The sequence below is a fragment of the Calypte anna genome, chromosome 11 (genome assembly GCF_003957555.1).
Source record: "Calypte anna isolate BGI_N300 chromosome 11, bCalAnn1_v1.p, whole genome shotgun sequence".
NCBI lineage: Eukaryota > Metazoa > Chordata > Aves > Apodiformes > Trochilidae > Calypte > Calypte anna.
Window position 1 is genome coordinate 12,166,274 of NC_044257.1, and position 26,894 is coordinate 12,193,167.

General features: G+C 36.6%; 1 protein-coding gene across 2 annotated transcripts in view; it reads left to right on the forward strand.

Annotated features, from left to right (window-relative positions):
* CDH11 (cadherin 11) overlaps positions 1-26,894 on the forward strand; it is a 74,666-nt gene that overhangs the window by 31,435 nt on the left and 16,337 nt on the right. Inside the window, exons 1-4 of one of the 2 annotated variants that reach the window (XM_030457478.1) lie at positions 1,146-1,213; positions 6,855-6,982; positions 24,555-24,950; positions 26,123-26,417. In XM_030457478.1, the coding sequence (XP_030313338.1) occupies positions 24,723-24,950; positions 26,123-26,417 (523 nt within the window). In that variant the 5' untranslated portion in view covers positions 1,146-1,213; positions 6,855-6,982; positions 24,555-24,722. Of the gene's footprint in view, positions 1-1,145; positions 1,214-6,854; positions 6,983-24,554; positions 24,951-26,122; positions 26,418-26,894 lie in introns of those variants that run through there. The other variant, XM_030457477.1, reaches the window with a different exon arrangement.

The window sequence follows — 26,894 nt, forward strand, 5'->3', positions numbered from 1 at the left end:
AGCTTTTAGAAGAAACTCCGAGAAGTTGGAAACATTGAAATGGAGGGCTTGATTTGTGATATTTAAAATGACAGAACATACCTGCCTTCAGGCCTCCCAACCCACTTGTATTCTTAGTACCTGGATAGGATGGCACTGCAGCATGAAGATAATTAATACAGACTTTATCCTCAAGGGCCTATCATCTGCCTTCAGGCACTCGTGACCCAAAAAGCCAAAAAACCTGATAGTCAGATTGTATTGGGTGAGCACAGGGCCGAGGTGCCAGGAGCTTTTTTCAGGAGGGCTGTAATTTTTTCCTTGTGAGCCCACATGAACCTTTTTTCTTACTATTTAGTGTGGCCTTGGACACTTGGAATTTGGGGTTTAATCTGCAGTCAGATAATATTCTGAAAAAAATTAAGATGTATTTTAATCTCTTTTGAGAGCATACAGCTATTCTGCATTTTGATTTTTTGTTTTCTGCCATCATCCACGGCCTTCACTTCTAACAGCTTAGTATTCAGGATGGTTGACTACATCTCAGTGCACAGTATTTGTAGGCAGTCAGCCTCACCATTTCCTTGCTTGTAGCATTGCAATCTCCTGAATGTCAGTAAGCACTCAAAAACATGCTGAAGGCACGGGAATACCAAGGGAAAGCATTCTGGTGGAGCATACAGTGTAAAATCAGAACAGTTCATGAGAAAGAGATAAAGACTGTTTGCCTGGTTTGAGTGGAACCTTGTGTGTGTGAAACCTCTGCAGCTCTTGGATCTTGTCCTGCTCTTGAGGGTGTCCTGCCTTTCTTACATTGCTCTGGGTGCTAAGCCTTTCTTTCATCCTGGAAGAAGGTACAGGATGGTACAGCCATTTTGTTCCAAATCTGTTTTCAAGCCTCACTTTGACAGATTTCTTATGCAAATTATGGCTGAAAACTTAGCTCTTCTAGGACTGAACTCTGGGCTGTAGATTTAAGGTATGAACACTCTTATAACCAAAAGCTAATAAAAGCCAAGTGTTCCAGTATTGTGGTGGTGGAAGCCAATAACAGAGAAACTGTGTGCTCCTTCATCACTGCTGCTCAACACAGGGCATGTCTTAGCTCTGCTGCAGGTGCTCTGGGTGCTCAGGAGCAGACACGGAGCAATGAAAATATCCCTCAGACCCTGAGATGTGGTCAGCCACCAAAACTGCTGACCCTGACCTGCCAGGAGACACTGTAATTGCATATGTATGTATTTATATGGCAGATTATACAAGATTATCTTTTTATGCTTTCTGATGCAATTCTTGCCCTTTGTTTTGTTCTGTAACTTTTCATGTCATTGCTTTTTAGCATAAATTGGAAAGCCCTTGAAGTGTTGTTGTCCAAATAGAGACACATTGGTCATGCTGTGTCCTGGTGTAGCAGTCTGGGCAGACCAAAAACCAGAGGACAGAATTGCTCTCAATTACCCACCCCCTTCACCCTGCCAAGGGAAGATAAAAAGGGTGGAAGGACGAGAAACGTAAAAGTTGGAAATTAAAACTGAATTTTTTCCTAGGAGAAGTGCAGTAACAAATAGGATAAGAAAGAAATTTACAAGTATAACCTAATATATGTATGTAACCTGATCTTGATGCAAGCATGGATGGGTGCCTGAGGGCCCCTTGCAGCAGGGCTGACTCGGGAGAGGGCTCCATGGCTCTTCCAGCACCTGATGGATATGGGTTCTGAAGAGCAAGTGGAGAGCTGGGGGTAAAGGAGAGGAGGGGTTGCCTGACCTTATAGAGTATGGGCAGGGAATGGGAGGGAATATTGACCCCTTTGTGTTTCAGATCTCTCCAGGTCCTAAAGACCCTCTCTTTAGGTCCTTGTACCATAAATTATCCTGTCCCACTCAGACTACAACATGATGTTAACATTAATGAGGTGGCAGCCTTAATAGCCTAAAGAAACTATGAAATTGGTGCTGCTTTCAGGGGTGGAGTTGGACCAGATGACCTCTGGAGGTCCCTCCCCTCCTCAGCTGTTCTAGGATGCTATATAGGTTGCTGAATGTGGAGATTCACATTACTTGAATTAGCCAGTAGTAAGTGGGAAAAGGTAGATTCTCCTGGAAGGCAATTCCAAGCGTGATCTTATTTAGATGTCAAGATAATAGCTTGCAGGAGCAATTTCTATAAGCCAAGGACAATACCTGCCTAGTCAAGGCACCCAGATATATAATTTCTAGTGAGTTAAATGCCACTTTTACGCTCAGAGACTTAAATTTCAGTGCAGATCCATTTTTTTACACCTAAGCAGAGACTACTGACTATATAAAAATATGGTGGTGTTGTGTGTCATAGAATAGGAACCAGAATAAAGCTATGAGAGCTGAAAGAAAACAGATTTTGTTGAAGACATATTCCCGAATTACAAATTGCCTCAATTACCAGAATAACTTTATGCAAATTATATTTATACAGATGATGCAGCTTCAAGAGGGCAATATATAGCATAGAATAGTTAGCATCAAATAATTACATACAAGAAGTCAAGTTTCAATTTTAAGCTATATTTGATACATATATCTTTAGAACAGTTAATTATTCGCTGAGGAGAGAAGGTGAGAGAACAAATGGTGAAGCTGTGCACCCAAACAGTAGAGATACTCAGCTGGCATGTGGGAGGTCTAAATTCAGGCCTCTTTCCTCTGATTTTTATACTGATTAATACATTTTTTTGTAGGTGAAATGGTTTATAGTGAACCGTTGTTCACTTTTTGAAATGTCTCCAAGGTTAAGTGGTGTGTGGCAGGGTCAGACTGCAAATTTGTGGTAAACCACACAAAGCTCACATATTTCTAAATGTTGGATTCTGTTTTGTGATTGTGAGCTTAAACTTGTGTTGTTTTTATTTTAAATATTTATGTAAATACACTTTATTTTAAATGCACTTTCTTGCATTCTATCAGAAGTTTTGTCTTTTATTGTGTACCTTCTGAATATTCAATTTTGCCACTTGAATATCTGTTAAATATGCAGACGTAAAAATATCTATATGTTTTGTAAGCTTGTAATAATTAGACACTGGATAAAAAAAGCTATTGAGCCACTGAGCTTATTTGCCAGGGCTGTGTAAAACCAGCATTTCCATCTTGCATTTGAATAAGTATTTTATGGTCAAGAAGTTTCCGATTCTTCAGGTTTTAATTCAGCCATACAGATTACTCTGGCACATTGAATCTGGTCAGTACTGTCTGCTTGAGCAATAATACAGATTGGCAGGGGTTTTCTTTAATAATTGGCTTTGGTATAGATTGTGTATCCATAAGCACTTTTCCAGTACATTGTAATCAAATAACTGTTAATGTGGAAATCTGATGCAGTGGAATTCTGAATGTGTTAGAAATGCTTTTAGAAGTTGTATGGATATGCATTTTGAATATTTTAGTTCCTTTCACTCATTTCTGTGATAGCTGCCAGAATTTGCATTGGTCTTGAAAGAAGTTGTAATAATCTGGTGATTTCTTTTCTGTAACTAATCCCTCTGTATTTCTCAGCACAAGGTTATAAACATATGTAGTTATAAATCCACAGTGTAAATCTGTTTATGATTGTAAGTATTTTGGCTCTGTTTTGTTGAACTCTCAAAGTTGTACCCAAGTTTGTCTACAACTGCTCTTCTAGAAAAAAATTGCCTCTAAACGCACATTGGACACAAGATTGCTCCAATCTAAGATCTTTGCAGATTTCTAATATTTTTCATCTCTTTTTGAGTGCAATGTAGTACTTTTTGTTGTTGTTTTGTGGGTTTGGTTTTGTTGTTTTTTAATAGCAACAAATGTGTCTTCAGTGTAATTTCCTGCAATCATGAAAAGGGAGAATGAAGAGAAGAAAATAAATAGAGGTTTGGGTTTCCTTGATTTAAATGTCATATTTTGCATGCTCCTTGTTTGTATTAGTTTATTCATTTTTCCAAACAGACCACAAAGCTGTGAATATTTATTTAGTTCTGTTCCTAATAGTTCTTCTAATAGGGAATTATTTTGGTACAATGAAAGACATTTGTAAATGAAGCAGATAAGCCCTTTGGCAGACAAGGGGTGTTTTGTTCAACACAAGAATTCTATTGTCCACTGCTTTAGTTGTCAAGTGCCTGGGGAGCCCAGGATTTATGATGATGTTACAATGGCCCTTTCAGAGGGAAGTCTAAGAAGCTGTGAGATTCCGTTCCTCTGCTTTTCAGACTTTCAAATCTTTTTATCATGCAAGGACAATGCAGGATTCAGCTGCTTCTTAGGCCACAGAACTGCCCATTTAACATCAGGCATTGTGAAGTAATTACCATAGTGACAATGGGCTTGGGGTGGGTTTTTTCCCCTCTAACTAGAAACATTTCAAAATCGTTCGAGTTGTCACTTTGTATAAACCGACTCTGAAGCCACAGCTTATTTTACCAAAAAAAAAAAAAAAAAAAAAAAAAAAAAAAAAAAAAAAAAGGTCTTGCTAGGAGATTTGATTTAAAGTGCCACTGTGTCAAATGTGCTTGGAGCATTGGAACTGTTTAATGGATGGGGTTTTTTGGTTTTTGGGGTTTTTTTTGAGTTTTCTTGTAATCTGTAATTGGACTTCAAAATAGCCTTCTGTAAATACAGCATTTGTTTTTCTTTTGGCTTTTCTTTCTTTTGTAAAGGTTATAGAGTTAGCAGAACCTCACTATTGAAGCCACATTCAACTTCAGCAGAAACTAAGAAAAAAATCCAGCACATTGTATAGTAAATGTAGTACCTAATACCTACGTATTGATTAATCAGCTAAATATTTACTGTGCTGTAGTAATGATGGAAATCATTCAGCAGCCTTAAATCAGGGTATTCATGAAAACTGATATCTGGAGGACTTTCCTTGGTTGATGGTAATTTAAAGATTTATTAGTTTCAAATAATAAGTGCTACAAAAAATAATAATTTGTGAAGTCTGATGTCTGTTAAAATGCAGTGTAACTGGAAAATGAGCCTTTACTTGACAGTTAAATTATTATGTATGTGGGCATTTCATTGGGTGATGGTCAGGTGTATGCACAGAGAAACCTTGATAGTGTAGCAGGTCAGGTTGAGGACTGTAGTGTATCTATTATCAACTATTAGCTGCTTTTATAAATAGAAGCAGATCTTGAAAAATAATTAGACCATAGGGATATGTAAGTGGATATCTTGAGAAATATTTATCTAAGCAGCTTCAAATGTCTTGAGCAAAAAGGAATGTTGAGCTGCAAAGTCATCTGTAAAGATTTTGCATGAATTATCACAGTGAGTAAGTTTAACTGTTTTAATCTTTTCAGGTTTTAGTCTTTAAGAATTTCATTCACATGAATTGTAAATTAGGTAAAAAGGGTCCTCTATGAAAAAGTTTATTTGCTTGCAAAGTGAGCATATTTTAAAATGCCATAAATTGCAGAAATATGTTGCATCCATGGAGAATTTTTATAAACCAAATGCTTTATATCTTAGTGACTCAGTCATCACACAAAACATACATTACTTCATAGAGATGTCCTTAATGAAATTCACCTTCTAGGAATCTATTTTTTATTGAGTTGTATCACAATTTTTCAACATACCTGCAATCCCAATTGACAATAGAAGCCACATAATTTTAGTTCTTCCTTTGATGGAGTAAGTGTGAAATGTGTTTCAGTACTGTTGCAATATGGAATGTGTAATATTCAGTCTATGTCCCTTCTTTTCTCCTCAACACTTTTGTTACCAACTTTGAAACTTGGCATATGCTGCTTAATTATTTTTTGCAATTAAAACATGATTGCCATAATGGAGGTGAAAAGTGGGTATAAAATAGAGGATTGATAAAAATGAGACAGTTTTAGCAGTTAAATACTGCAGAAAATTACTGATTTGGAAGAACCACTCAAATTGCAGATGTTATTTTGCAACAATTACTCCCAGAAAGTCTCAATTAATAAATTTTTAAGTACTGGTAATCTATCCTGATTTCTTTAGCTGAATCCTAGTCATTCAATGAATCCTTGTCCTGTGATGCATTTAATACCCACTTAGGAGTGTATCACAATATCAAATGAACAATAGGAATTCAGCATCTGCATCAGTACATAATAGATCACAATGAGTATTTCTTTCAGTTGTATTAACTATATTTTTTACTTGTGTGGGAATTTGTTGCTGGAAACACATAGGATGATGAGGCATTGCTCTGTGAAACTGTGAGCATTCTTAATTTTCTAATTTAAATTCAACAAAAGACTTATAAGGAGTGATTCAGCTGGTTTCATTTTGTTTCTGAAGTCTTTATAGGGACTATCTCAACACACTGTCTCATTTATGAAATGATTAATCACCACAACAACTTCTTAAATGCAGAGAATGCTTGCTCATTTTCTTTCTTCAAATGTTATCCTAGACATCTTTTTCCTACTGTAGTGCTGGTCTTACTAAATTAAACTACTCCTTTCTCCATCATAATGGTAAAAATACTGATTTTTTCAATATGCCACTTAGAAATGTTCAAAGCACATTGTGTTGGGCATTGGTATTTGCAGCTGTTACTGTTTTTTGTAGTGTCTTGTTATGTATAATATTCCCAGAACAGATTTTTCCATAGAACTCTGTTTTTTCAGGAGATAACAGAAAAGATGTGAAGGAATTTTGCTGTGGCCTCCAGCATTTTTATTATAGGAACATTCTTGCAATAGTAAGTCTCTTAAGGTAAAAGCTATTTATTCATTTCCTTCATGGAATTGTAAGCACTATTTGTTAGTCATTAAACTCTCTTTAGGCTACAGTGACAGTTTGTAGGCTAAACTTCAGTTTTCTTTTCTTATGGTACCAATATTGCATTGGATTTCAAATGAATTTTTTCATTCTTTGCAGGCAGAGCTGAAGTACTGGATAAGTGGCAGCAGAAAACTTATCTCTGCATTGTCATAGTCTCATTAAGTGACATTTCAAATGTGTGGAATATGCTACATAAATTGGCAACAAGTTTCCAGTGGATGAAGGTAAGTAGTACATCTAAGTGTATGATCTGAGTGATCTACTGCTCAGACTGGGGTTATAACAGGAATTTCATGGTGACTCTTATGGCTTCAGAGAAGGCAACTGAGGACTCCATGGAAATAGAGCAGTATGGGAAGCCCTAGATCTAAAATTAGTTACATCTACTGCTCTGTGACTTTAATTTTTCATATCTTCTGTGACTGACGGTTGTGCTGTTACTGAAACAAGTGATTCTACAGAGCTGAGGATTGTCCATTTCCAGGAGTATTCATGTTTATAAAAATCCACACAGAAACAGATTAATGTAAAAGATAACGAATGTGTAAATATGTCAATATTATCATTTTTACAGAATCAAAGGCATGATCCCATCTGAATGGTCTAGTATATAGAGTACAAAGTTAGGATGTTAAAACTCTTTGTCTAGCTTACTCATTCATAGTTTTTACATGCAGTGCACTCAAGTCCTATTTGACAGATGCTTCATTTCTGTGGAAATGTCCTTGAATAATAATAATCTTAGTTCTGGCAGCCAAATGGGCTTTATACTGAAACATCCTTGAGAGCAGCTCTGAAGGATATGTGTTTATGGTATCCACCGACTTTTTAAGGTAGTCTGCAACAATTAGTATCAAGCTGAAACAGAGTGGATTTGACAGTGATACCAACAGCATTCGGTTTAGTTTAGGTGGGAAATGGTTAAGCTCCTTTCCTTCTTAAAGAGCCATAGGTCCTGTGTGAGATTCTTATCTTGTCACTCACTAAACACAAGGGTAAATTTTGCAAACAACCGTTCAGTTCTTTTTCAGATACAGCTTTTCAATAGAATGAAGTTAGTGTTTGGTTTGACTGAAGCCTTCCTTTCTAGGTTTCAAATTCATTTATGGTTATCAGGAAGACATAGCAAAAATGTTCTACATTACTTGTGTTCAGTTTCTCTGAGTCTCTTCTCCGTGCACAATTATGTGAATTTTCTCATCACTGTTTCAGTTTGCCTCTTCTGCTATTCTCTTGTATCTCACTCTAAGTTTTAGATCAGGCCTCTTTCTACTCTTGTTCTTGGTAAATTTAATTTTTACCAAATAAAGGACTGTGAGGAATAGCCTAAAGGAAAAGTGGAAGGCTTATCACTCTCACTAGTGTATGAGAAAAATGAAGTTAACAAACTGGGTCCCCACTCAAGTTTTTGTTGCATCTTATCTGAGAAACTGTTATAGTTGTTTTCGAAGACTTTTTGACATTTCAGAGTTAAAGCAAATAATTTCTGAAAGAAAGCTTCCTGCAGAGTGACTGTGGGATGTTCCCTCTGGTTGGGGTGTGAAGTGCCTCCCTATAAAAGAGGAGGAACAAGCACCGGTTTTGTTGATTGTCATGTAAACCTGAGCATCCATATGCTGCTTAAATTCTCTTCTCTTCCTTTGAAGGATCTTTCTTTCTTAAATTGTTTCCAGCTGTGCCTGTTCAGGAATGCAAATTTCCTGTAACAGTGTCTAGATAATCAAACAGTTCAGAAGGCAAATATTCATGTTTAACTGTTGGTAACAGAACAAAGAACAACACTGCAGACAGGAAGGCACTACTGAGCTCATTTGGAGCTATGTCATAGGCCTGGCTACTCAGTCACATCGGAAGCTGGGCAGTAGCTTCAGTGAGTAGGAATATTCTGACTGGAGATTTCCTTCCTATACTACTTGGGGTTTCTGTGGTGATGTTTTAGAAGGAGTGAGAGTAACCTGCACAGCTAAATTTCAATTATAGTACTTTGAAAAGAATATGTGAAAAAAGGAACCTTGAAAGCACAAGAAAAGAATATTGCCAATTTAAAAAACCCTCTCGTATAGGATGAGAAACTAAGATTCAGTTATTTAATATTTAAATCAGTGTTGTATAATGTATACTTTGCTTCTTTCATATATAGCATCCTTTATTGTGTAATTTTAATTGTCAATTAGTAAGCCTAGACTGTAATGGGAAAAGAATGGTATTCCTGACATAGGAAATAGATCTTGCAAGGAAATTATGGTATAGTTTTTTTTCTGAACAAATGTCATATGGAAAGGAGATTAAATTTCACTTACTTAGAAAAATACTTACTTACTACAATGCTAGCATGTTTAATGAGGTCTTACTTATCTGAACACAAAGTGTTACATCTCCAACTGCATAATTTTAACCTATTGCATATCTCACTTCATTTCTACACAAGTAGCCATTTATATAGTTCTTAAGACCCAAATTCTTGAAAGTTCAATTTCAAGCCACAGAACAAACAACTGGTATGTCTGCAGGGTTAGCTTATGACATAACTTTTTGGATATTATTAGTCTAGATTATTATTATGGATATCAAATGAAATAGGCCCATATATGAGGACAGTAGCTTTGATTTTAGAAGGATGACACCAACATACATCAAATCCTTAGGTTCTTCTTAAAGTGAGGCCTGAGAGTGAAGTGTTAAGAGCAATCTGGTTGTGTCAGTCTCATTTCACATGGTGCAATGAGATGGAGTCTGAAGTTATCTCTGCACTTGAAGACCTGCTTGAGCTAAAACACCTTTGGAGAAGTATTCTTAAAATATTCATAATTGCATAATCATTCTTTGGGACCCGTTTAACCAGGATCTATGTATTTAATTATTCTGTGCTTAGTGTGATATATGTGTTCTGATAATATTAACTTAGAAAATTTCCATAGTTATTTTAAAGGTGAGAAGTGTGAACCAAGTGAGACAAGAGGGCATGGGCTTAAGCTCTGTCAGAGGAGGTTTAGGTTAGATATTAGGAAAAAATTATTAAAGAGAGGGTGATCAGACATGGGAACGGGCTGCCCAGAGAGGTGGTGGATTCTCTGTCCCTGGAGGTTTTTAAAGAGATTGATTGTGACACTTAGTGCCGTGGTCTGGGAACCACAGGTAGTAGATTAAAGTTTGAACTTGATTATGTCAGAGGTCCTTTCCAACCCCGATAATTCTGTGATTCTGTAATCAAGGAATTTCAGAAACAGTTTTGATGGGAATTTATTCAGAAAACTCTTGTTGACTTGTGCTTTTTTGAGTGTTCTTCTCTCTCTCTTCCTCTATAAATGCTTTCTATAGCTGCTCTCTTTTGGCTTTAATAATAATAAATAATATCAATAGCAGTATTTATTAAAATATACACTATCATGCCTCCAAGAATATACACACATCCTGGGCTAGATTGAAAAAACAAATATAAAAGAAAACTAAGTTATGTGTCTTGAACATATATATTACATATAAAAAGTTATTGTGTGCTCAGCTGTTCAGTGTTTCCCTTGCAACAAAAACTGCCTTGAATTCTACTCAGAAGCTAGTTTGCTCTCTGACACATGGGAATATTCTGCATACTATAAAGCAGAACAAAATGTAGCGTATTCAATTCTTCTCTGGTATTTCACCAAACTGATTGCTGCATTGCTAATAACAGCTGAAGAAAAACTTCTTTAAAATGATTCAGTATCTTTCAGGAATATTTGCTAATATAACCATACAAACATACTTCACTAATCTGTATGAACACTGGTAAAGTCACACACATTGTGCCTGGTAAAATCTAATGTAAAGAAGGATTTCCTCCCTCTATTCCTGACAACGTGCATGTGCAACCATTCAGTTACTTTATTTTAAAATGGCTTTTCAATTACATTCTAGTGCTGTAGGGGAAAGCCTTTTGACAAAGGCATGACATAAACCATTTATATTGCAGCTCCATCATAGTTCCCATAGCTAAACTAGACTGGACAGTTCATTAAAAATAAAAATTAATAGTACAAGGTTGCAGGGAAACAATAACAGATTATGACTGGCCTGTGGCAGCTCACTGAAATCATGGAGTGGAATAAAAATGATTCCACTGTCTCATAAATGAAAGTTTGTTCCAAGGTTTCAGGAATAAGTCTATACTTCCATTCCTTTACAAGAAAAAGCTATAGTTTCTTTTCTATATAGGCAATATTTTGTAATTCCTGCATAAGATTAATATATATTCTTCCAGGATAGAAAGCCCATATTTCATTACACTTTGAATGCATAATAAAAATAATATAAAAGAGGATAGAATAGAACACACTAATCAGCTACATCACATTAAAAACTAAACTTCTTGGAGATGGGTAGAGTCATGGTGGTAAAAAGTGAGGGTGGAGCCAGGACTCAGTTGCATCTTCTCTTATCTAAGGCAGTAACTAGTATAGAGCAGTCTAAAATTTCTATACTTCATTGTGCCAAAAATTAAAGTATTTGGGATTGAGTGGCATTGTTTTTAATTCCATTGCCACTACTTGTGTAACATCATGTTATTTAGCTCTTGCTTAAGGTTGTTCTTAAAGGTGTAACCAAGTCCTAATGGCCTCTTTCTACATGTGACTGCATATTTTCCTAATTTCCTCAAGGTTTCATGGTTCTAATTTTCTGTATAATTCTGGTATGTATGACAAGTATGCAGACGTATATTTAATGTTGAAATCTGAGTTTTATTATAGCAGTGCTATAAATTCCTGTCTCAGAAGATATTTCAAAGAATATGAGCTCTGGGATGCATTAACTATTTCTTTTGGCCATTAGCCACAACCTTCTAATGAATTCAACAGGATAACCGTGGAGGCCAGAAAAGGGGAAGTCTGAGCCAATATAATGTTTGGAGTCAAATCCATGACTGACCCTCCAGGGTATTCTCTGGCACTGCTTATGAACATGATTTTCTTTTAGAAATAACAGCCTAAAATACTGAAAAGTCGTGGTTCTGATACCTGATCCTCTTTTTTACTGATCCTCTAGTATTTTTACAGGTTTATACCTACTTTTACAAGAGTACTTGGATTCTTGGCCTCCTATTCTCTCTTTTCTCTCCCCCAAAATAGAAAAAACACATTATGTAACCTCAAAAGTCTGGTCACTCAGCAAGGCCTCCAGGCTATCTTGGCTTAGTTTCATGCTATAAGCTATATTTTTTTGAACTGAGGCTGCACTGAAGCAAAAATAACCAACCAACCAAAAGACTCCCTTGACCTCCTGAACTGTTTTCATACTTCCACTGCAGGCAACACATATGAGTCGCAGCATGTTGGAGAAAAGTCTATTTCTCATAATTTTTAAAGCAAATGTGCTTGCACAAACATTTAGCACTTATAAACGAGCTGTTCACTTCAAGGCTAGGTACTAGCTGCAAACTTCACTGCTGTGTTCTGGTTACAAGTCCAAAGGTACTGCTTCTCTTTTTGCTCCCTCTCTGCCCTCCATGAGACACAGGAGAGAGCAGCCCCATCACAGGGAACAGTCTTTCAGTGAATCACAATGACTGACTCCAAGGAAAGCTCAACAAAGAGTGTGTTGTGCTGTTTCACTGTAAAGCTAGTGACCCAGTGGCTATTACTGCTTTGCTGCTTGCAGGATACGCAGAATAAGGCAATAGTTCTGTATTCTCAAAACCTTCCATCAAATGGATGATGCTTTTTCTCCTCATAGATCTGTAGTGATTTGATCTCCTTAAAATATTCTTCTATTTAAGAATTAAAGAGATCAATTAAAGTTTTAAATGGGAAAAGACACCAGGAAGGAGTGGTGTTGTAATAACTTCTAAAAAAAGTTTCAGAACCAACATTCCTAAGCAGAGTTTGATGCTCTATTGGCCCAGTCATTATCCAGGTTACTTCTGCTCCCCACATGTTGTTACCTCCTTTCAGCACAGGCTCAGTTTCTTTTCACAGGACCTCACACATGGCTGTCAACATTGTCTTTTGTTCAACTGAACTGCTTTGCCTGTGACCTTTTCCAGTGTATTGCATCCAATTTTCAGATTGCTTGAAGCCTCCATCAGTTTATTTATTATGCTGCATCTTATGGAGCTCATTTAGGCTAAAGGAAAAAGCCTTAAATGCAAAGCCAAGAATGTACTGTTAACCTAAAGTCTTAGCAGTATAACTAAGTTTTTTAAGGCAATGTTTACCCTGACAGCAATTACATTTGAGCAAGAAAATGTCTGTGTGTTCAGAAAGATGTTCCCTTTTCTTGGATGCATCCCCAGATCCAGTTCTTCCAGCTGGTGCCTGTCTGATTCTTTATTCTCTCTGACCGCTGGATTTCCAGGAAGTTATTTTTTATTGTAGGTGAAGCACAAATGCTTCCAAATTATTGATTTTCCTTTTCCTCACTTTTGTGGTTTTTTGAGTTTAAAACATTGTCTTTTAGGCTTTGAACTGGCAAGAAAAAAAAATAGGGATAGCATGGTAGAAGAGCACTATATCACTATCCTTGGATGTGACGTTATAAAGACACCATAAAGAAATTAAAATACTAATCAGTATGGTTTAGTCTTAGCAACCTTTTATTATTTGCCAAATAAATTCAAAGGGAAGAGGAAGATGAAAATGTTTAGCTCAAATGTTATACTCAATGAAAATCATACCCACTGAAGATTTACATATGCTTTTATATTAAAAATTCCAGATTCGTTTTAATGTGCACATCGGTGTTGTATTTAAATTCTGTCAAGTCTAGGACACAAAACTAGACCAGAGAACAAGGTAGTTATGTCTGCCTCTTCTGAGAGTGGGGTGCTACTGGTTGCTTAGCAGGTGTATCATCAGCTTCCACAAATAACAGGGGAATCTTTAGTGAATTAAAAAACCCTCAGTATTACCTGATGTATAGTTAAAGTTACAGATTTGGAAATTACATGGAGCTGTGAAAGCCTTGTTTCTCTCTATCAGAGATGATAAAATCAAAGGAGATTAGAGGTATTTATTCTGATGGATTGCCATACACTGAAACTTAGTAGAACTATAGTAACCAGGTCTCCAAAGCCTCATGATGTATTTGTGCTTGCATGGGGAATGCCAGTTCCTGCAATGCACTTGCTCTTTAGTCTTGGACTTTCAGTCATCTCCATCTTGTCTACTTGCTACTTGCATCTACACTCCTACGCTGGACTTCTAGTTCACTGTAGCTCTCTTGGGCTTAAAGAGTATGATCTTTAAAAGCTTTCTGTTGACACAACTTCCATTTTCTTTCTCTGTACACTGCCAGGACTGTCAGCAGTCATTTTTGTTTGTTCCTTATTTGAACTGTCAAGTCAATATTTCATTTTAAAAAACTAGAGAGGTCCAAAGTTTCTTTATATTTCATCTCCCTTCTAGTACCTGTAACACGTACCAATGTATTTAGAAAGATTATGTTTGATGACAGACTCTCTCATCTCTCGTTACACTAATACTTCCTTTTCCAGAAAAAAACTTAATTACTCCAAGAGTAATTTCTTTCATTACTATTATAGGAGACTTCAAGGGAAATTGGTTGGATTGAAATAGTGATATCACCCTGGCAACTTTTTTAGAAGAACATTTTGGTAGAAAATATGCTGAATGTAAGGGCATGTTAATAAGAAGAAAATGCCTAACCCAGTTCTTCTGACTGAAGCTTACAGGTTTTTTATCTATATGTGTGTGTGTATATATATAAACAAAGAAGTATGGTAGTTGCTTTTGTTATTGTAATTGGCCTCTATTTTTCTTCTGTGAATATATATTCTTTCCCTTGTACTTCCCTCCTGTTAAGGTGATTCCATCCATAGATTATACTGTTCTCAAACCAGCAGTCCTACAAAGTGTTGGTTTTGCTCTTTCTTTTTCACAAGCTCATTTTTAAGTAACACTCTAATGGTCTTCGTTAGGGAGAAAACTATGTTATTGGCTTGGAAGCTAAAGCTTTACTTGACAGGGCATGTGTCCATTCACACTTGAGTATCTTTATACATTTCCATTGGTTAAAAAAATACATGAGCAATCTAAGATGTAGGAACCTAAGGTTGATGATTTAAGATGCAGACATATGGCACAATTCCTGACTATTGCACTCTTAAAGTCAAGACTGGTCCTTGACATCAGCAAATGATGGCAAAAGGTAGAGTATTTGTATCTCCAAGGCATATAATGAACTTCCAGAACGTAACTAACTAGAGCTGATTCTATAGCTTCAACCATTAAATAAAATCTCATTTTTACCAATTTCTCATGACCAGCTTTCTGTGCAACATCTGCTTCTGAAGCTAAGGCATTTATGCAAGAACAGGCACAGGTTTAAGGTATTTAACTTTTGCTGCTTCTGTCTGGTATCATGGTGCCAAATATTCCATGCAGTAAGGGACTACCTTAAAACTATTGTTGTTAGTGGTTTTTATCCAAAGAATAGACATGAAGTGTTTTGATGCAGTCAGCTTTAATTATATGTCAGAATTAGTGCCTATCCATAATCTCTAGATGTATTGGCATCTCATATAATCAGTTAAAAATACGTAATGAACAGGTTTAGCTCAAAATGAATTATGTTCATGCAAAAATACTGAAACAAATGTTAACTGCAAGCTGACAAGCCTGTGTCTCTTTTTGTGCTACTTCTATCCCTAGCATCTAATTGCATCACCTTAGCACCCTTGTTGCATTTTTGGTTTTGTTTTTTAATAGTGGGAATTATGTCTTAGCCCTTAAAACTTCAGAACACTGAAAATGCAGATAGTTCTGATTTGTGCTCAGAGCAGCTCAGGCTGCATGGGAAGCCAAAGGGAAGGTTTTATCTAATGAATGTAGTGTTTTCTTTGTGTTTGTTCTTTATATTAAATATTCTGTGGTGAATACCTACAACAAGAAATCTTAGAAGATACTTATGCAGATATTGTTTCAGTTACAATCTTGTGATTTAAAGGATTGTAAATAATTATTTAATTTTTCAGTCTTGGTCATTGCAGCTGCAGCCTCCCATTCAGTGCATAAACAGTGATGGTCTCCCTTATTATTAAGATTCTGATGTTCTTATCTCATGGTATTTAGCCAATATAGATCTTTTCACAGACAATATCTGCCTATGAAAAAATATTGATTAACTTTTCATTCAAAAAACTCAAAGTGGTTTTTAAGCTTGTTATGGAAGAAATTTCACTAAACTGGGGCAGTTAAGCAAACTATCAAAAAGAAGCTTACATGTACATAGCTGAAGGATCTGAACTCTTCCCTCTGTGGCTGCAAGAAAGCTGTAAAAAGCATGAGTCTCTTTGATTACAAATTTAGTTCTCACCTTTCATTAATAAATATTGTTGAAAAAGAAAGCAGCTCTTAGTAATCCACTAACTTGTCAAGTTTTATAGATAAGTGTTACAGAGAATCTAATTATGTGAACCTCTCCAAATGAGAGTCACAATGATTGCCAGAGTCAAACTGCTGTCAAGGTGGTTTGCATGTGCTTCTGAAGTGGCATCAGAAACTTTCCTACTTGAGGGAGAAACTTTGAAGTGGACCAGAGGATTGAGTGGTGTAGAAGAAATATATTCACAGTGGAAAAATACATTTTAGAGGAATCCCTTGTTCATATAAAGACCACACAAGATGCTGTAATAGTTTAGCATTTCAGCAGCACTGCTGAAGATGCCTCTAGAAATGAAGCTGTAAGTGCAGTCCCACAGATTCAGTTTAGATTTCTGATTGCATGGAAGCTGCCAGCCCTTCAGCAAGAGAACAGAAATGGACTGCTTGTTGGAACTCCTCCTGCTTTGGTTTGGTAGCTGAATAGGCACATCAGTAGGTTTTTCATAGGTTTTCAGTTATCACTCTTTAATCTTGACTTTCTGTCTCATTTTTGGCATTAATAATAATAAAAAAAAGAACACCAAGCACAGCACAAGTGTAATTAGCAATTCATATGTATGAATTCTTAGAGAAAAAATATTCAGGGCTTTCTTAGCATGTAAGTACAGTGTTAGTAGTTGGAAGTAAGTTACTTTCAGTTGTCATTTATTTCCTCCCCAGGGTATCATTTGCAGCCTCTTATTCAATAGCAAACTGTATTGAAACTAGCATGGGCATAGGCTGCAGCTATGTTGGCCTTTGAGTACAGAGGAAATTATGAGAATTCCAGTTTGTCTGAGATGTGCAAGAACATGATTACTATTAAAATAAACTCCACCAAGAGCTCAGTCATTACTTCAAATGACTCTATCAATCACCATGTTCTTTAATACGACTACCTTTCTTATGCTAGTTGTTTTCCTGTAGAGTTTATGCTTAAAAACAGACAGCCTCTGTCACATTTATCTTAGATGGATCTCCCTAGGGCAGCAAGTAAATGTAAAACACTGTTTACAGCCATTTTTCATTTCCAAGCCTTTTAATATCACTCTCTCAGGCTTATTTCTATGTCGTTCACTTCATAACATACTAAGTTGTCTTCCCACTTTCTAGTGCTTTGTATGAGCTGCACCAAATGGCAATTTCACTCTTCTTGAATGAGTTCAAATTAAATCAAAGCCTGGTGAAAATACTTGCCTTCCATGATGCTTTCAGAGGTGAATACTGAAGTATATATCACATTATATTGGTCAGGAGGTTATTTTTCTTCATCTTTCTTGCAGAATGACTTCTATTTTCAAAGAGCCATCATTTAATGGCTTTGTCTATGGTTTTCTAATGCTAAGTCTTACAGCTGCTACAGGAAAATGTAGCTATATTTCAATAACTATTATTTGGAGCAGCTGTGGATTATTGGCTTTACACATCTCACTAATCCAATACAGTTTTACAAAACATAATTTAAAAATGCGAAGATTTCCTTTCATAGAATTTTACAGAACTCAAAATAGGTTTCTACAAAATTTATTTAGCTTTTTTTAAGCTAAGTTCTATTGCTAAAGATGAAAATTGCCAGTTCTCTAAAGATTTTGTTTATGTAGTTAGTACATACAAATCTTGCCATGACCTAGAATCCCTCTGTAGCAGGATACCTCTAGAATCATGGCTGTTTACACACATATATAAAATTAAGTATATACTTAGCTCTGCAGAGCTGCAACACCAGATTTTAATCCTATACAATTGCCTCCTGCTCTCCCATGCCAAACAGCAGTTTATGAATGGGAAGACTGTGAGGTTCTCCTTATTCAGCAAAGTAACTACAAGAATTTTTTTTCTCAGCTATCTTTAAATATGAAACGTTTCCTTTCCTGGACTCAATACTTTTGTCTTATAAGACTAATTATGGTTTGTGAATGACACAAAAGACTTTATATCATTTTTCACTCAGATAAGGGTTATTTGCTGTTCACTCCAGTGAGACCTGAATTATGCTTCAACGTGAAGAGAGATTCAGAGTTTCATCAGGGCTCTTGGGGAGTTAGTTGCTCGCAGTCATTTTTAGAATTACACACTGGGAAAAATGAGATTTGCCAGTTCCATATACAGCCTGAAAATTGTTTCCTGTATCAGAGATCAGAGCTCTTGTCATTTAAACAAAGCTTTTTATATTAGACTACTGCATATTAGCCTTTAATGCTTGATTCCCAGTGGATACATACCCATAAATATGACTAGTCTCATGGGGTTACTCACATTCAAAAAGTCAATTTTCAGGATGTGGAGTCTGTAAGTTTTTTAAATTTTCATATTTCATATGTGTTGAGTGTGGGCTGTGGTTCTGGCATTTAGAGAGAGAACAGAGTTCTGCATCCCAGTTCTGTCCTGGGAGAAGGGTTTCATTTGAGAAAGCAAAAATACATCTCCTAATGGGATTGCTTCCTGACTGGAAAGACAGGCATAAAGCTGCAGTGCAGGTGAAAGTTTAAAAAGCTAAATATTGTCTCATCCTCCAGTTCATCTTGTTTCATTTAGAGCAGACCATGCAAATGATGATATATGACAGTTGCACATTGCTCCACTCTGCACAAGAGCAGTCCCATCAAGGACCAGTCAGGCACACTCTAGTTCCAGTAGAAGAATGCACTCATCCTAATTCTGGTCTTGCCCAGATTTAGGGTACCTGTTATCTCACCAGAAGTTTGGCATTTTTCAGGACTAAAGGATTTCTTTTAAGAAAGAGATGTGTGATGCAAACTTGAAGTGTTGCATAGCATTATTTCTTGTAAATAAAATGTCTTCTTTTCCACAAGTATGTTTTATAGTGAGTCTCAGGTAAAAACTATTCAAAGATTTGGCTGCTAATGCCAAAGAGTTTAAAATGCAAAAGTAATTGAGAAAATTAAGATAAAAGTGGAAGGTACTGATTCTCAGTATTTAATCTTGTTCATTAAACAAACGAGACCAGGATATTTGTGTACATTTCTGCATTGTTTTCTTGAAATTAGGAAACAAGAAACGAAAGTTTTGGTGAACAGGAAAATATTAAACTAAAACCAAGTGTTAGGATATCAAGGTATGTGAAGCTCACTGGTCAGGGCTGAATAGCTTTCTGCAGCAAGAACTAATGCTCTCATATTACCTTATATGAATTTCCTGGAAATATTTGGGCATCAGCTATTTGAACACAGCAGTTTCCAAGAGGACAAAAATATATGCCAGCCTGAACTGCTACGTTCACACTGCTGTGCAAGCATTCACCAATGGAAATGAGTAATGGAACAGTTATGCACAGAACTATTCTGCATCTCTCAATTCATGTATTTTATTAAAAACTTCTAAAGTAGTTAAACTCATTATATGCCCTAAAGATTAAGCCAGTATGGGCTCAGTGGGACTCAACTGAATATTTGGTGTGGAAATCTTTTTCCTACTCTTTTTTCTATGTGAAGTGCTCATTTTTCATGACATTATTCAAAGAGGAAAGTCTCTTAGCTAACCATTTAAGTTAAACCAAGGCAGATGAGCTCTGAGACTGCTCAGAACAACCCTATCAAGAAAGCAGAAAAGTGCCCAGATCCTTGCTAGCTTTGCTATTCCTGATCCCCCAGGGGAGAGGTCCCTGCAAATTAGGGTGCACTGCCCAGCCATGGACCCTTCTTGCCTCCATGGGCAGCAGAGTGCTCAGCCAGATGTCCCCATTGCTCCATCCTTATGCCCAAAACTCAGGCACTATTAACTCCAGAGTTAATATGAGCCTTTTTTTTTTTTTTTTTTTCATTTAAAAACTCTCCTTGTCTGATGATAAAATTATTGTGAAATAAATAATTCGTCTTTTCAGCTAATTCTAATTACAGCTAAAATCTCATTTGGATTGAGAGTTTGCTATATTTACTTGATACTTCTGCAAAACATTTCAGAACTTAATCATCCATTATTATATTGCTACACTGTGCCCTTGACTGTTTTCTGCCAAGTGTATTCTTGAGAACAATTGCAATTCTAATGTGTCATCCAGAAGTTATGGCCTAGACAAATCAGAAAAATTGTTTAGTCTATTACAATTTGGCATATGGTCATTTAATAGTGTACAGGAAGTCAGCATGAATGTTTGGGATTATTTTTGCTATAAATAAAATGGACAAAATTCTGAGTTGGCTAGAATTCACTTCCACGTCTGGTCTTGTAATTAAAACAATCTTTGCTGGCTCCTTATTTTTGTCAATCATTCATCTATAAGCAGTCATCCAGATTTGTGTGTGAAGTTTTGTAGTGCAGACTGAATTTTTAGAGTAGGGGTGACCCCATAACCCCACCCTCTGCTGTGCTGCATGCTGAGTCTCTGCACTTTGTGGTCTGTCAGGATGAGCGTGTCCAAGAAGGGTGGAGCTGATGTGTTGTGGAGCAGTCAAGACCCTGGTTCTGCTCCGTGCCACAGTTTAAGGACGTGGTTGTATCATTTTTTCATGTTTATGGTAGGTGTGTTGTTAATTAGTTGAATAGCATATTTCCATAAGGAATATTTCTGGATTTTATTTTCTAACAGTAGAAGAATAGAGTCTTTTGTTGGAATTGAAATTTATTAGCTTTTTGTCTTGTTATTTCCAGAACTAAGTAGAACTGCAAGTACAAAATGTAGACGTACTGTCTGGAGCTAAGAGTGCCCTAAAGGCATGTTCTCACAATTATTTAGGGAGATATTCTATTTCCATGCAAACATCGTGTGTATACATATTTCAGAGTGCAGACTGTTGTTTAGATCTTGTTTTAACATTTCTCAGTCCTGAATACCTTGACTGATCAACTTACATGGGCAGCATTTGGAAATCTCATTGCATCCATGTGCTTCTCTGATGTGATTCAGTATTTGTGATTGTTGGTAAACTCTTGTTTTCCCTTTATCCCTGACAGAACTATTATTCAGTACTGAAATTGGCAACATTTTCTTGTATGCAGTTAAAATATGTTAATGAAATTCTTCCTTTTGAGAAAAAGGACACCTTGAGAAGCAAATTTTTTTTTACAGCTTGCTTGGGAAAACTTAGTATTTCAGACTGATATCTGGTTCAGTTCTAATCAACAATGGTAAAAATTGGGATGTTGCAATTTGGCCAACTGCCCTCTGAGATTTGCTGTGCTGAAGCTGAGTAATGTAATCTATGTGCAGAAATAACTGTCATGCTGAGGGTATCTCTAAGATTGTGATTTTTTTTGAAAAAGACCAGGAGCATTTGCAGCAAATGATTGTGTCAGTTCCCTATCCGTGTGGTGCTGTGCAGTGACTGAGTCCAAGTGCTGCATGCAGAGAATTTGCAGACACTCATCAGAGCAGCAGCCCAGTCAGCTGCAGCAATCCCTGTCCTTAGATCTGTATTCCATGCTCATAGGATTATCAGGTATTTTTCCACAAAAGAAAAGGAACTGCTTTATAAATTTTGCCATATCTTCTGCCTGGAGAAGTTGGAAACTGTAGCCCTACAGCAGCTGAGTTAATTTTAAGATGTTTGAAAGGTTTTAAGTAGATTGATCTGAAAAGAGGAGAAGTAAACCAGGTATCTTTCTTGTTACTAATACTGCTTTGGTTTTAATCATCATGTTTATTTAGGTGTAAATCAAAACAGAAGCAATTACCATAAAGAGCCTTAGTGATTTATTTTTCATTAGTCCAAGTAGTGGATGAGTGATGTTTTTTTCTTACGCTGTAGCCTTATAGCTTCCTTTCTCTACATGTATGTGCAGAAGATAGAAAGGTAGCAAGCTATTATTGTTTTAAATCCTTTTTAGTAAATTAAGCATGGTGTGCAATTAATGTTTCGTTTCCAGCACTTCACACTTGAGTATCTGATAACAAGCAGCATATGTATCAGCTTGGCTCTTCCACTATTGTTAAACATGTTTGTAAAGTGCTCATTGATTTACACAGTAGTGTTGAGAAGTTTGGGAATAATGGTCATATTTATATACTTATTTTCATTGTGAAATTATTATGTGATGTTAATGAAGAATAATTATCAGTTTAATTTTCAAATGCTCTCAGAATCTATTAACTTATGCAGTTTAGTTGTTTTGTTGTTTGGTTTTGGTTTGGTTTGGTTTGGTTTTTTCACAGTGGGTTTAAAAATGCCCACTGTGTAGGAGTACCTCCCTATTTCATTTCTGTTTGGAGCATACAGGCCCTCCTTAGCAGTCCAAGAGCCCAGGCACTTCTAACTGCTGCCCATGAGTACAATGCTATAGATCCCTATGGCAAGTCTACTTGTAGCCCAATTAGTGTAATTAGCTATCCTGGGCATGGCATTGAAGATTCTGTGCCTCAAAAGACACTCCTTAGCAAAGTGCATCTGTAGTGGCAGCATCACTGATTAACTGAATGCAATCATGATGTGAGCTGAACTGGCCTCCATATGCAAAACTGAGTTACATCTCTACACTTCTGTAGGGAAAGCAGCCAAAGTGTCCTGCCTATTGTGGACTTAAATTTACACCTGCCACAAGGAAGTAAATGCAGAGGCTTTTACTGAACAGGACAGAAGAACTCATTTTATTCTGACTAGAGAATTTGACAGCTTGTATTTAAAAAGAAGACTTACTATGGTCTGATGAAGCTAAATGATTAGGAAGCTTGGCAAGTAAATACTGGGTTTTATTTTTTATATGCAAAAGTAGAGGAGGAAATGTTTTTTTTCCTTTTAGGCATAACTATCATCATAGAAAACCACTACAATAACTAGAGCTAAATCTCAATTTTTGGGTCTTGAAGTCCTGCCTTATTTTTACCCCTCTATACAATGGATATATGAAATAAGCTCTAAAAACACAAACCTAGTGCTCCATATTTCACACGTACACATCAGATCAAAAACATTTTTCTAACTTAAACAATAGAGATTGTTTTCTTTTTCATGTCTTCCATGCTGGTATGTGTCACCTCTAATGTGACATCATATAACAACAGTAGAAAATGAAACAGATACACCAAATGTTCTGCTTAACACAGGTGCTTAAGAAAGCTAGATTACATTTGCATCTCTATGTGTAACCTTGATTTAATTCATTATGCAGGAACCATTGTGTTGTAATTGAGATTATTTAAATTTTCAATAAATTAAAAATAAACACAGATTTTTTGAGGGGAAAAAAAAAATCATTCCTTATTTATGAAATGCTTATTTATAAGCCCTGTCTGTCAGTGTTGTGTGTTTTTATGTAACTGTACAAAAGGACAGGGACATCAGTGCTCAGGATGGAAGAAAAATCATAAAACATGAGTGGGTGGTACTAGTGAGATTATATGTTGCTGGAGTTACAGAATGTGCTGTAGATTCAACCTTTTCCCTATAGTCACAATTAGTCTGCTACAAAAGATGGCAGCATATGTTTATATACATGCTTGTTTATAACACTGAGAGTTTTATTAGTATCTTGTGGAAGAGTAAAGTGATTTACACTTAAAGCTGAAACAAACACTGCAGGGACCTTGTATAAAAATGGGCTGTTCTGTAAAGAATGAAGGAGAATATATTGGAAACCCCAGAGATAATTCAAAGTGGCCTTTATGATGGATTAGTGGCTGCTGGAGGTACAGACTTTAGTTCAGGTTTCACTGTATTATGAAAATTATGATTCAAATATTAATCCTGACCTCGTGTTTTAAGAATTATTAGAAAGTAAGAAATCAATATAATTCTGGTTATTTCAATCACAGGGAAAGAAGGAAAAAAAATAGCTAAATCAATGGTTATATTATCAAAAGTATTTGAACATGCTTTTATTGGTTTATGGCAGTTATTGTCACTAGCACAAAGACAACAGTATTGGGAATCAATGCTGCTCCTCTTCTTTGATGACTTGACCCTCAGAGGGAGGTGGAAGGGCTTCTTCAAAGGTCTGCATCCAAAATGTAGTCCATGGAGTTCTGTCAGCCAATGCTCCTGCCTACAAAGACACAGGCAGTTATTTTCAGCATGAAAATCTACTGGTCATGAAAAGACATTTTTCCAGGCATGTGTAGAAATATTCCATTCTTGATAAGTATCTTGATATCTATCTAATCTTATGGCTTAACCTCTGGCTAAGGCTTATATCTAAGCTCCAAAGATGGCTTAGACATAAATTAGGTATTTCTAAAGTTACCTTGCATCTTGGGCAAAATCCATTTGGAAGGATTATGAGAGAATATAATTCTCTATCTTTCAGCTTCCAAATGAGTGCCCTAAGCAGCACATCTGAGGATTTTACAAGGTGGCAGATATGATACAAAACACCAAATATACTCATTACTTGGTACTTCATAACTGTTAATATCTTTTAATCATCTTCGTATCTTGAAATTTTCCCAGGTAGTCTTGATTTTATTTTGCTTAATAAAAAAAATTAAATAAAAATTATTGTACCTCAAAGATATAATGGAACTTAAAACCTTCTCCATTTTTCTTTCTTTTAGGAATTAAGTTGGGAAGCTGCAGAGCACTAAGGTGATGAGTTTAATGTATGGTGGCATCCTATGTGCAGAACATTTAATCTGAAACTTTTCAGTAGCCCCAAACTTTCTGACTTCCAAGGTGGAAGGGGTAGATTCTTGGATACTCCTGTGCCTACAAAATAACCAAAAATGAAGGAGGACAATTGTTTACATGCTGCCCTTATCTGCCTGGGCATGCTGTATTACAGCCATGCCATAACTACAGAAAAACTGAACCATGCAAGGCCATCACTTCATGGTCACCATGAGAAAGGAAAAGAAGGACAAGTTCTGCATCGTTCAAAAAGAGGCTGGGTGTGGAATCAATTCTTTGTTATAGAAGAGTATACGGGGCCAGATCCTGTACTAGTAGGAAGGGTAAGAAAGATCTTTTTCACTCATGGATTATTAATTTATATTATTATTTTGCGAGTTGCTATTACTTTTCTGTTGTATTAACTGATTCTTTAGCAGCTACTTATTGACTTAGAATTAAATATTTTCTTGAAGCTCAATTAAGGTGCTAAGCAAAATGCCACCTAAGTGAAAACAAATTTTTCCATTGACCATTCAGTCTTTGTGTGAAGCTCAGTAGCCCTCAATCAATTCTATGAGGGGGTATTTCTAGAGAGAGATATGTATCTGTGTGCACATGTCTGTAGGTACATCCTACTTGCTGCTAGTTATAACAGAATATAAGTACATAAATAAAACATATTTGCCAGTTTATAAATGGTCAGCAGAACTGTGTTGACTTAACCCCAGCACAAAACAATATAGTACAGGATCAACGACAGCCCATACCATTCCAGGCATTTCGGTTTAAAAGATGGTGTGTACCAAGCAATTTGTAGATGTCAATATAAAGCCTGTAATTTGGCTCAATATTTCCCTCATACATCAAACTGAAGTGTGCCCTGGTTGGGAAAGTAAGAATGCTTAGTAAACACTTGTTACTAATTTTATAATAAAAATATCATAATTAAAAATTAATTGGTAATCACTGATTGGCTCATTAGTTACATCCCATTTGTCACTTAACTGCTTTTTACATGTATCCTAGGAGAATATGAAGAATATAACTTCTGTATGTTATAGAATATAACATAACTATCTTCTCATGGATTCTCTTCCTTAAATCTTCAAGGTTGGGTGCACCAGGAAAGTGGCAAAGCCCCACTCTGACCCCCAAATCAGAGCTGGTGAGCCCCAAAGGGCATCCCTGGGGCCAAGTCCCTGGCAGCAGGGCAGGCAGTGGTGGGGAGGGACAGCCCTGCCCCTTCCCCAGGACAGGCAGGGCAGTCCCTGCAGGACTCACAGACACTGCCCCAGCAGGAAGCACCCTACCTCTGGTGGCATGCAAGGCCATGGAGGCAGCTTGTCTGACTGCAGGGCACATTTGTTCACAGCATGTGCCCCAGGATGAATTCTTGCCTGAAATAAGGTTTTCAAAAGCTATGACATGATAATGATTTCATCAACTTGTTTAATAAACACACACCTGAAATGCACAGAATCTTGTTAAGGTATCTCTCCCTCTCATTTTTTAGCTTCATTCAGATATTGATTCTGGCGATGGAAACATTAAGTACATTCTCTCAGGTGAAGGAGCAGGAATCATTTTTGTTATTGATGACAAATCAGGGAATATCCACGCAACCAAGACACTGGACAGGGAGGAGAGGGCTCAGTACACTCTCACGGCTCAAGCTGTTGACAGGAACACCAACAGACCTTTGGAACCACCTTCTGAATTCATTGTTAAAGTTCAAGATATAAATGACAACCCACCTGAGTTTCTTCATGAAAACTACCATGCCAATGTACCAGAGAGATCAAATGTAGGTAAGTACTCATAACTGCACTTCATTTCCTGGCCTTATGGAAGATGTTAAATTGTCAGTATGTTCTGGCTTTATTTAATTCTTATCATATAGATGTTGGGAAATGCCTTTTACTTCATGCTCAGTCAGTGACTCTCAATTTATCTAATTTGCTGACTAAATCAAACCCTGCAAAGCTACTGACAATGGTTGAGATGTCTCTAGATGGCTACAAGGGCAGGACTATTTCATCCTATGAGGAACATGAGGGGCCCCTGAAATTTGTAGGGTATGAATCCTCTGGGGTAAATATCAAGATCACACTTTTGGCAGAGCTGTGTAATAAAGCTAAGGTGTTACTGCCATGCTATCTATTCCATTTTCAGCTTCTGTTAGATCTTGTTTCTATTGCAGAGATTTCTGCAGGAATGATTTCTCTTAAACTCACTGAGGAAAATGTAAAAAGAGAACTCTTACTGCTTGGCTGTCCAAAGACAAA